The 12468-nt window shown below is 44.4% G+C and overlaps 1 protein-coding gene across 1 annotated transcript; it reads right to left on the bottom strand.

Annotated features, from left to right (window-relative positions):
- Positions 1-1061: 1061 nt before the first annotated feature.
- Positions 1062-12143, bottom strand: XCR1 (X-C motif chemokine receptor 1). The gene is made up of 2 exons (XM_072786515.1): positions 12005-12143; positions 1062-6279 (listed from the first exon to the last, which is right to left on the bottom strand). The coding sequence occupies exon 2, from the start codon at positions 6260-6262 to the stop codon at positions 5270-5272; it is 993 nt and encodes a 330-aa protein (XP_072642616.1). The 5' UTR covers positions 6263-6279; positions 12005-12143; the 3' UTR covers positions 1062-5269.
- Between the last annotated feature and the right edge of the window lie 325 nt (positions 12144-12468).

Raw genomic sequence — 12468 nt, 5'->3', positions numbered from 1 at the left:
GTGTTCAGTGTTTTTTAAAAGTCACATTATCCTTATTTCTGGAAAAAGTTAGAGGCAGATTGTTGTACCAATTGTAACCAAAGTAGGGGGAACAGATACAGATGGGTATTTCCTTCCCTAAACTACCATAGTTTGCTGCAAAATGCTTTGAAATGGTTTCCATGACACATTTAAGGTGACATATTCAAGGTGTGCATTTCCAGTTGTGTGGACAATGGAGCCATATCATTTTCTCTGAGTCAAGAAGGTTCATCCAATCACCTGGGAAAAAGATCAGCACTTCCCTGGGACTAGAGTAGTCCTATGGAAATCTATCCCCAAATAGGAATGACCAGAGGCTGGCCAACTTGAGAATGGGGCTAATTTGTCTTTGTGATTTTCCACCTCCCAGCATGGGCTTTCCACTGCTTCCCAGAGTGGGCCTCTACACATGTGGCCAGGAACATCCTTGAGGTCTATGTGCCCCCCTCTCACCCTCTGGCCCGATATCATGCTTATAACTACCCAGTTCTCCATGCCCATCCATTGCCTATATCTTCTCTCTGACCATGAGTGATGCTCAAGTCTGATTTTCTGGTATGGCCCAAGTCAAGGAACCAAGCTGCTATTGTCCTCCTTGTGTCCCTTTGGCCACGCTTTCTTTTGTGGAGGGATTACGGGTATGGGAGAGGAGGTTACAACCACCCTGTAACCTAAAATCTGGGCTGGCCTCAGGGTAGAGAGGGGAGTTCAGGATAACCCTTCCCAAACTTCCCTAAGACCTGTAAAGTGTTTCCCATCAAGTTTTCAGGATACCTGAAATTCACAGCAGGAAGTGTGCCATTCCTTCTGATTGGAAGGCTGATCTCTGAAAAGTCTTTGTTCTGACACAATGTTGATCACAAAATAGGAAAAAACCTTGGACTTGAAGACAGTCAACTTAGGTGCCAGGCAGGCCAAGGGAGAGATGGGGACAGAAAACTGAATCCTGGAGCACTCAGGACACACTTGGCCTCCTGGATTTTGCCTGAGGCCTAAAAGGAGTCAATTTCCTACCATCCTGACCCACATAAGTTCCACACTTTTTAAAAAAAGATTTTATTTATTTATTCATGAGAGACATAGAGAGAGGCAGAGACATAGGCAGAGGGAGAAGCAGGCTCCTCGCAGGGAGACTGATGTGGGACTTGATTGCAGGACCCCAGGATCACTACCTGAGCCAAAGGCAGACACTCAATCACTGAGCCACCCAGGTGCCCCTTGTTCCACTCTGTATCTCCATGGTCAATATCCAGTCCTCCTCCTGTGTTCCTCCCTCCACCCTAAATCCTAACCCAGATCGCCCATAAGCAGAGAACTTTTGGGAGTTGTATATAATGACGTTGGGCAGAAATGAAGAAAATACAGCCAGAGGTGCATCCATACATGCTAATTTTTAATTTGTGCATATGATACGATGATGCTTTCTGTCTTTATGAGATGATTACAGTAGTAATTCCTATTTGGGGCTGAATCATTGGCAAAGCAAGTACTTTTATGCATGTGACCTCATGTGCATCTCCATAGTGTGGGTAGAGTCTGTCTTTGCATCATTGGCATTTATATAGCTTTACAGATGAGGATACTGAGGGTCTGAGAGGCCCAAGATCATAGTGAGTCAGTAAAGGAGTTTTGGGGTTTGGGTCTAGGGCTCAGGTCCTGAGAGCCTTCTCAGATAGTCTACTTTGGGACCTATTCTGCTGTGCTTTTCTAGACGTGTGGGCCTCTTTGTCCTGTCACATGTAGGTTCCACAAATGAAAGCTGTCAGGAGTTCAGCAATTGGGCAATGTCTGGGCTGATGGGCCCTAGGGAAGAGTTCATGGGAAGCCATTAGGTGGTAAAAGTTGACTGGGTCCCCACTGGAGTCCCTGAGGGACAGTGGGGCTGTCCTAGTGATGACACAGGAAGGAGATGGAGAAAATTTGGGAATGAGCCCTATCAGGCCGCAGTGAAGACACAGGATGGGGCGGGGATACAGTTGGGTGCTTTGAGCTTTGGAGAACTCCGAAGGGCCCGGGCCCAGGCCCCGTCCACACTGGGGCCCACAGTCCCCACTGTTCTACCTGGTGGAAGATATAATGTAAGCAAATGTGGAAAGAAAAAATGGAAGTAGATAAAAGCCAAAAAGATGGTCTCCTATCTACTGACTCAACCAACCACAAACATTGCTGGGCACAGAGGGAGACTCTTGAGCTACAATATGAGACTTGTGCCCTTGAGGAACTTCTACTCTGGCTGGGGTCATTTGAGGTCTGGGGCTGCCCTGAGCTTAGAGTTCCTATTCAGAGACGAGCAAAGTTCCTCCTTTCCTGATTTTGTCCGAGTAAAGGGAGGTAGCAATGCTGTGAAGGCATCTTCCCTAGGAATCACTGTGGTTTTTTAATGAGATGAGCGGCAGAAGCAGCAGGAGGTCGGTAGCCCTGTGGTCGGGTCACCTTTTATTGACTAGAGGGGAGGGACAGGTCCACAAGAGACTAGCTGAGGTTGAATCATGGTTCTGTGGGTGGAGAGAGGGGAAGGCAAGAGGTTGTGGCCAATGGAGGGTGTGGTCAAGGTATATAGGGAGTAGCCACTAGCCTGTAGCTTTCTGGCTGCTTTTTTCAGGAGTCTTACCCACAGTTCCCTCTCTGATAAATGCTCCTCTGTCATCCCATTCATACATTTCCTTCTCTGTGCCTCTTCCCTTGTCTTCCCAAGGAACTAGACTGGGAGAAGATGCTCTACTCTCTACTCTAGGGAATGACAAAACATCACTAGAAATTTAAGAAGATGGATACACTTGTGTTTAGTGATATGCTCTTGGGGGTATGGGTAAATGTGTTGAAAGAAATACTTAGATAAGCATCTTTGGATGTGAAGGTATGGGTTGGAATGAGGAGCTAATGAAGCACACCTCTCAAAAGGCATACTCTGTAGTGATGTAAGACCTCCAAACCTGCCTTCTAGGAAGAGTGGGATTAAGGCTACACTGCTTTGGTTTTGGAGGGTGTGAGCAAGAGTCTTCTGCTCTTCTCATCCCTGGGCTCATCCCACCTTCTGAATGAACATTGAATGGAGTTTTAATAATATTAGTTTGAAAGGGGCACTGAATGATTACCCCAATCGGAAGCCTATGGGCTTAGCTCTGAGCCCATTACTACCTCACATCTCCTTCCTTTTGCTGTTTTCTATCTGTGGTAAGTGATGTCCCCAGCTATTAGTTGGCAAGTCCATAAGAGCTCTATCCCTTTGTTGGTTACCACCTAGTTCTCTCCAGCAAGTGCTACTGGCCTAATTCTTAAAACTAGACCTCTGTCTTTCCCAGCCAAGTAAAATGCCTCCAAGGCTGGCCACCCAAATGCAAATGCATAATTGAAGCTGGAGCTGAAGGAGTGGATGCTTTTGTGCTCTCTAGGCTCTAGCTGAGGGCTGTAATAGTAGCTACTTTATTTGGTAAGCATATATTGAGTGCCTACTCTGTGTAAAGCCCTGCTCAAGGACCTATGGAAGACTTTGGAATTCTCATTTTCAAGGACCTATAGCCAAATATATCTAAGTGGAATGCAGGTCAGAATCACCTGGGGAGATTTTTCCAAAGGCTCCACTCCAGAGCTAAGTCAGATTGGGACCAGGTCTGTGTGATATGGGAAAGTTTAGAAGGTGAGTTTTATCTATGTCCTTGGATGTGACACTATGGGACAGTGTAAGAGGCAGGCATGTGTACCACTAACTAAAAAGCAAGGTCAAGTATAGCTATTTCCACTGAGAGGGATAAACAAGGTGCTCTGAGGGTATAGACTAAAGAAGAAAGATAAATATCTATAAACTAGCAGCCTGGGGCAGGAAAGGTAGACTGTATTCCCTAGGCACGGGTCTCCAAAATGCATAAATTAGAAAAATAATAACAATTGTCATTATTCGCTCCCATGCAATATATAGTGATAGAACACCAGGGCCAGTGCTTGGCAGAGTGCAAGAAAGACCAGGTTCCTGCCCTCAGACAGTTTGCAGTCCAATGGGGCAGGATGATAAGACATGTACAAGTGAAACTATGACACATGGTGGAGAGTGACAAATGCTATTTTATAGGGGACAAGTAGAGTGCCACAGCACCCCAGAGAGTGCTCTTCTGATTTACAGATAGAGGAGGGCTTCCTGAGGAACTGGCCATTTAGGTGGTAAAAGAGATGAACAGTAGGACGATGCTGAGGAAGTAAGGCCATTGGGGATGGAACCATAGGCATGTGATGAACACAGGCAAGGATATCTCTGAGGGCCTTGGAGAAGGCAGAGTCCACAGGACTGGGCTGTGGGAGTAGAGGGAAGGGAAATGGAGGACTCAGGGATGACCCAGGTTTGGAGCATTAGTGGCTGGAGGAAGCTGGTGCCATCAACCAAGCAGGTGGAGAACATTTTAGGTGGACAGTGATGAAGCTAAAGCATCAGCTCAATATCCAACTAGAGAGGATAAGATGTTAGAGGACTCTTTACCCTGGATGCCTTAGCCAAGGCGGGTACTTCTTTATCTGGACCTTCAGAGGTGGACTGTTGGTACCTGGAGGATTACAATAGTATCTCATTATCTTTATGTCTTGCAGATAAATGCTTCATGTGGAAGGTGGCACTTATTGCATTCATTCTTTCCACAAAAGATTTATAGACTGAATATGCAGGTGCCAGTTCATGTGGCAGACACTGGAGCTATGATATGGGACATGTCTCCCATCTAATTGTGGATTTTCAGAATCCTGATTGCGTCCTGACTTGTTATTTGAGGATGTGTTTATCTTGGCCTTGCAGAATAGTCTCATCCAGCAGTCACTGAGGAGTGCAGAGCCAATCCCTCCAAAGTCAGCTGGCACAACCCTGCAGTGGAGCAGGGGACAGATCATCTGCCAGCAGCCTGCATTTGTACAATTAGCACACACATTGAGTCTCAGACCTCATAAAGTCTTGAAGGACCCTCCTTTCTGGGAATCCTTCCAAGTTTTGGAAGTCTTCTGGACTAAGCAATGTCCGAATGAATGAATTCATGAAGGAATGGATGGTGAACTCAGAATCCAAGAAGTGTTTTTCTGGATGGTGATCTAAAGTTTCCAGGTGGGAGCCACTGTCTGCAGGAGAGGGGACATGAAACCTCTGCAGGTGGAAGCTATTTCTCTCACCCCATCGCCATGGCCATGGCATTCCCCAGCGTGCCCTCCATGATGCTTCTTCCTGCTCCCACTCTAGCAGCTCTGTCCACCTCCATTGGCACCACCAAACTCCTTTTCAATAGAAGGAGGCACCCTCGTAGTTGAAGGCACCTGCGGAGTGAGGGGGAGTGCTGGGTGCCTGCTGCTGGCAGAGCCAGAAGTGCTGGAGCAGACTTTTGAGATGCCTGCGGAACTTGACCCCGACAAAAACGTAGAGCACTGGGTTGAAGCAGCAGTGGGAAAAGGCAACATTGCGGCAGATGAGCAGGGCATAATCTATCTGCTGGCTGAGCTCACAGCTCTGGATGACCCCGAGTTTCAGCAGTGTCTGTAGAAACAGGACCAGGTTGTAGGGAGCCCAGCTGAGGAAGTAGGCCACCACGATGGTGAAGATGAGCCTGACTGTCCGGGGGCGCCGTTTGGATCTTGAGCGGAATAGGGTCCTGAGAATCTCCACGTAGCAGAACAGGATAATGCCGATGGATAGCAGGAAGAAGATGTTGTGCTGGTAGACCGAGGTGAGGAACCACTTGTTTTCTGAGTAGTGACAGCCTTCGGGAAACACCTTGTGGAAGATGGCATCAGGGATGGAGGACAGGATGCTGGTTGCCCACACAGATGTGGTCATCAGCACACGGCACTGGAGGGTGTGGACGCGCAGGGATGAGAGGGGTCTCACTACTGATATGTAGCGGTGGATAGTCATGATGGTCAGGAAGAAGATGCTGCTGTAGAGGCTGATGGAGAAGATCATGTTGAGGAGCTTGCAGAGGAAGTCCCCCAGCACCCAGCCCCAGTGGTACCCCATGGCCCACACTGGTAACAAGCAGGAGAACACCAGGTCTGAGAGGCACAGATTGAGGATGAAGACATTGGTGAGGGATTCCAGGCTCTCATACTTCACCAGGACCCACAACACCAGGCTGTTGCCCACCAGGCTGAGAAGGAACACCAGGAAGTACAAGATGGTGGTGCTGAAGGTGGCAAAGGTGAAGGACTTGGTCTCACACAGAAGGCTCTGATAATCATAATAAATGGTGATGGACTCTGGGGTGCCTGAGGGCTCCATATAGACATGGAGAGCATCTGAAATGACAGAGATGCAGAATTTCAAACCATGTGGTTAGGTGAGGATCAGAAAAAAAAGTGTGGTCCGTGGTCTAGCTACCAGTGATGAATTATATGTAATGAGACTGGGAAATTTGCCAGAACACGAAGTCACAAAACATACTGTTTAGTTTGGGGAGCATTTCTTCTTAGCAAAGCTCTTTTGATGAAGGAAGTGGCACATTCATTTACATTCGGTCATATGCCCCTTGGGACTGGCATTTGAGTGGCACTAAGCTAGACCGTTCTCCCAGTAGGTGTACAAGAAAGAGCAATGGAACTGGATTCAGAGAACTCAAGTCAAATTTACTATATTTCTGGGCAAGCTGTCTACCCTTCCTGAACCTAAGGTCCTCATCTATAGAATAGGACTAATGATCCCCAAACTGCTCCTTCATTTATTTAACAAATATCTCGTGAGCATCTGCCTGCCTGCCTCCCTTCCTTTGCCTCTCCCTCTGTCCCTCTGTTCCTTTCTTCCTCTGCTCCCTCCTTTTCTTCCTTCCATAAAGTCTACAAATCCTGATGGCAGGAAACTTGCTGTCTCTTGGAACAGGTCTGAAAAAGAAAGGAGCAAGCATTTCTCATGTAAACTCAGGTATGAAATAATCTCAAGACTACTCTGGGAGACCAAGTCGTCACTAACACAGATGATCCCTGAAAAGGAAGTATATGCCAAGTGACTTCCAAAGGCCAAAGAAACCATGAGGCCAAAGAAAAAGGCTGACCAATTCCAGCTTGCCAAGAATGGTTTAATAAAGGGGCTTATGGACACAGGTGTGTTTTGGGTGACTGCAAAATGAGTAGCTCTCTGCACCCCACCTCCCATAAGACCTGATTTTATAGCCCTAGAGGCTAAGGAATGTGTAATGGGAGACAACTGGGAGGAGATGTTTGAGAATAGTTGTGTGTCATAGCCATATCTCCAGAGCAGACCAAGGATGTTATGCCCCAAGTGTACCCTTAAGGGTAATTTATTATACAACTGGTTAGACAAAAGGAAAGGATGATGATGGTGGTGGTGGTGGTGTGTGGTGGGGGGGAGGACCGTGCTCAAGAGGGCTCCAGGTCACAGAGCAGTCGTCATGATGGATTTGTCCAAGATGGCATCAGGCTGCTACATACACTCACTAACACAGAGGATTAACTCTCTGAGCAGAAAGCTGTCTTATTTGGGAGTTTAGTTCACAGAACATCCTATAGAGGCAAACAAATGGCAATAACCTAAGCATCCAGTTGGAGGGGAGTAGGTAAGAAAACTATATTACAATGAGTCACATTGATTCAATCCCCTGAGTTAGTGAGGTTTGGGAAATGGTGAGATTACAAAACCAGGGGGAGGAGACGGAAAGTGGTTGAAAAGCTGGAACTCTGGTTGAAAGAGGTGAGTGAAGATATAGGGCCCTTGGGAAAAAAGATAGGAGATTGGGTGAAGGAGCTGTCTTCACCACGTAAGAGCCTTCTCATCACCTACTACATGCCAGGCACTGTGCTAGCGTAGGCTACACACCTGCTCCTTCTGTCCTCTGTCTGTAAGGCACAGCCGCTCCCATTTTACAGAAGAGGAAACCAGGGCTCAGACTGGTGAAGTGACCCTCTTGACTGAATAAAGACAGTAAGCAGGAAGGAGAGAGAGCCAAGCTAGGAGCCGAACATAGGCTCTCCTGCCTTGTGCTTGGAGGAGGAAAATCAGAAGAATAGCCCGAGTTTCTCACTTACCTAGTTTTGGGTGGCAAGAATAATAAGGGGGTCTCTGATGAGTCCTGTTTTGGGTAGTAAGTCAATCATGTCTCCAAAGACCAAAGTGGAGATGATTGCAACTATTACATATTGTTGGTCTCTTTTGTATTCTTTTGATTCCCAACAAAGAATACATATACTTTTGTATGTTTACTGTCTACTTGTGTTTCTTATTTTGAAAGTGTTTATGGATTTTGTTTATTTTTCTGCTTGGAAAAATTTTAGTCTTGTCAACCTGTTGTGCTTTTTAGCTTTTAATTCTGTCCATGCATATTTATTTATTTATTTATTTATTTATTTATTTATTTTTTGACATTTAGAAAGTGAGATTTTATATTTTAAAGGGGAGCTCATCTGACTCAATCCAATTGTGCTTGATGACCTCTGACCTATGCCAGGCCGTGTGACAGATGCTGGATTCTAGGGTGGAAACATAACTAATAAATAGTCTCTATCTGCAAGAGCCTTATAGTTTAGAATGAATTAGAAATTGTACAAATGTCTGGGATTTCCTGTAGTGTGCCTAGTTGGAAATGCAGATATTTGGGGACAGGGCCTTGTAAGAACCCCTCATATCATACAGGTGATCCCTAAAGTCTGCTGTGTAGCTCTTGTCTTCCCCTGACCCAGAGCCAGTGTAGGGCTGACCCATCTTCTTAACATCAACACCTCAGCTGCGTGGTTGGAAATTTCTCAAAATTAAATGGCTTCTCCTGACGGAGAAGGTATCTTGTCCCTCTTTTATTTGAATTTACTAGAAACAAGTAGGTTTATACTCTCAGTGTTGTAACATCTCTGAAGAATACAGAACAAAACAACAGGGAGATGGTTTGGCTTCCTTGGCCGATGTTTTGTGTTGCATCGCCAAGACAGAATAATCACACATCTCTACATTTAGTGTAGTTCACATTTTCTCCCCATATCTGCAGAATAAAAGAAGTCCTTGTGCTGGTCTGAGATGACAGGGAGCCAGTGACCAATCTACTCGACTTCCATTTCTTCCACCTTACCTAGTCTTTTTCTGATCTGTGGTCCTGAATAATGCAGCCTGACTGAGTTGCTAAGAGGACTTTCTAATTCCTGCTCTGCCAGGGACTGGCAAATACTGAATTATTTACTATGGAGAAGATAATGTAAGTGGGTGTCACTTCTCAGTAACGGTTGAGTAAGCTCAGATGTAACCAAGCATTCTACAGATAAAAACCATAAACCCCACCCCCCCAAAAAACCCATAAACTCTGGAACAGAAACCAAAACAGAACCCCAGAACCTTCTTTTGGGAACTGTTGAGCTACGAGAAGATGGTGAATCCTGGAAGAGACCAGGCATTTGAAAGAGGAGGGCAGCTGAATGGAATGGGTAGGATTCCCATTTTTATGTCTTTGGCTTTGGGGCAGGAGCCAATCATGAGGGGCAACTAAAATTCCAGTAGCAAAGTCACAAATTTTTGGTCTTGAAAAACCAGAGGGCTGAGTTTAGGGTAACTACAGCCACTGGACAGGGGAAGAGGGGAGATCACAGGGAGGAAAGGGCTAGAGAGTGAGAGCTCCAGAATCTGTATTTTTACTCTGCCCAAATACTTGGCTGACCTCTGAATCATGAATGCCCCTGTGAATGCTGGAGGCACTCAATTGAAATTGAGCTGCTGCCCACTTCAGGGGAGGCAGAGTTTAGAGTCTGAGCTGGGCATCTTAGTTGTGTGATAACATGAACAGTATATAAAATAATCATTACTTTTCAAAAGAAAGAAATAATCCAGTCTGCACAACATAGCATCCACAATGATCAGGCTACAATACAACACCCCTCGGCATGTGGACAAATAGGAGAACATGGCCCATCCTCAAAAGAAAAAAATGGTCAAGAAACTGATCCTGAGGTGACCTAGATGCTAGAATTTGGAAATAAGCGTGGAAATGCAATTCTTTTCACTGTGCTCAAGGGACTAAAGGAAAATATATCCCTAATAAGTGGAAAGATAAATCTTAGCAGAGAAAGACAAACCGTATGAAAGACCCAAAAGGAAGTAGAAACCCATAACAATAAGATATATAGAAAAGCCAAAACAATTTGGAAGTAAAACAACATACTTCTAAAGAATCTGAGTCAAAGAAGAAACCACAAATGAATTGTAAAATATTTGGAATGGAATAATAATGAAAATAGCACATATCGAAATCCATGGCACACAACCCAAACATACTTAGAAATGTATACCTTCAAATGCTTTTATTAGAAGAAAGGTCTAAAATTAATTACCTAAATCAGCGATTCAGAAGCTAGAAAAATAAAAGCAAATTAAGCCCAAAGAAAGTAGAAGGAAAGAAATAAATATAAAAGAAGAAATAGAGAAACAGGGAATCAAAAAGAAAGCAAATGTACAAAACTAAAAGCAGTTGTTTGAAAAAGTATTTTAAAATGTTTTTTTTTTAAAGTTTTTTAAAACTCTAGTTAGATTGAGAGCAGAAAAAGAGAGGACACAAATTCTGAATAGCAGGTATGAAAGAATGTGCATTACTGATTTTAAATGACTAACAAAGAAATATTATCATCAATTTTACATTAGATTCAGCAACTTAAATAATGGACAAATTTCTTTAAAAATTCAACCTACTGGGATCCCTGGGTGGCGCAGCGGTTTGGCGCCTGCCTTTGGCCCAGGGCGCGATCCTGGAAACCCCGGATCGAATCCCACGTCAGGCTCCCGGTGCATGGAGCCTGCTTCTCCCTCTGCCTATGTCTCTGCCTCTCTCTCTCTCTCTCTATGTGACTATCATAAATAAATAAAATTTAAAAAAAATTAAAAAAAAAAATTCAACCTACCAAAGCTGACATGAGGTGAAACAGCAAATCTGTGAAGTCCTGCCTTTATTAGAGAAATTTGATTAACTATTTTTTTTAATCTTCTTACAGAGAAAAACCCCAGGACTAGGTGATTTTTCTTGTGCATTCTGTCAAACTTTTAAGGAAGAAATAATATCAATCGTATACAAACAATCTGAGATATGGGATGGAATACTTCAAATCATTTCATGGGGCCAGCATAACCTTGATACCAAAACCAGACAAAAACATCACAATAAAGGAAACTACAAAACCAACATCCCTTGTGAACATAGGCACAAAATTCCTCAACCAAGTATCAGCACGTCAAATCCAGCGATATATTTTAGAAGGATAATATATCACGACCAAGTGGTGTTTATCCCAGAAATATGGGTATGGCTTAACATTTGCAAAATCAAGCAATTTAATCAGTCACCACACTGACAGAATAAAGACAAAAACTATCTGACACTTTTTGACCCGTGCAGAAAAGTATTTGTCAGAACCCGATACCCATTCATGATGTAAACTCTCAGCAAATCAGAAATTAAAGGGGTGTTGGACATCTATAAAAGCTATTCCACTTTTCTGTTCCTTTACGCAAAATGTCACAGGCACTTCTGGCCTAGGCTTGGGAGGTCTTGGGGATACAAGAGAGAATGGTGCCAAACCCCAAACCACTGTGAGTTACATTCTAGAAGCCTGGGTCCCTTTCACCTGTCACTGCTCTCCCTCTCTGTTTCTGCTCGCCCACCTCAACACCAAGACAGCAAATTTAGCTTTCCAGTCCACAGTATGTTTCTGGATCAAGACACCCAGGTCTAAATTATCCAACCACCAATAATAACAATGTCTTACCTAAAGGCTTGGAACCAGATAACCCCCTATACTTTCTTCAGTAGAAGGAAAAGAAAAACATGTACATGATAGGTCTGTTCAAAGTACACAGACCAGGTTTTTAGCAATGCAGATTTGAGGGAATCCCCAGACTTGGGGACTCAGAACCTCTGGATGTAGGGCTCAGGACTCCATATATTTACTACCTCTCCAGTTGTCTAATGCCCACCTAGAGTTTAAGAACCCCTGGTACAAGCTATTAACATGAGAGGAAAACAGAAATATTTGTTAAGGAACTCACCTACATCTACACCTCTTTACGTGCGTCTTGAGGCAGAAATGGTGCTTCTCTGTTGTATATTTGTGCTCTAAGAAACTGAAACACCTGCCCTGCCCAGAAAGTTAGAGGAAGGTAGGGGAAGATTGTTGTGTACAGTTTCAGAGGGAGACAGGGAACCTTGACTGATCCCTCTACTTCCCTCCTGGCTTCCAGGCTTGACCCGCCCCAACCCTACTCCCATCCAAGATCTCAGGTCAGAACCTGGCCCCAACACTGGTCACCTGGCCTGTCTCCAAAGGCCGGTGGGGTCAACAATTTAAGGGTCATCTGAGCCCCTGCGTCCCACTGAGAATAGAGTGAGATAATTTTGGAGTTGGAAGGAATCTTAAAGGATAAATTTTTTAAAAGTTGTATTTGTATTTTAGCAAAAATTATATTTTATTAGCATATCAGTCATGTATGATGATGATGATTTTAAATTGAGA

This window comes from Canis lupus, chromosome 19, assembly GCF_048164855.1.
Source record: "Canis lupus baileyi chromosome 19, mCanLup2.hap1, whole genome shotgun sequence".
NCBI lineage: Eukaryota > Metazoa > Chordata > Mammalia > Carnivora > Canidae > Canis > Canis lupus.
This window is presented reverse-complemented; position numbering and strand designations above follow the sequence as displayed.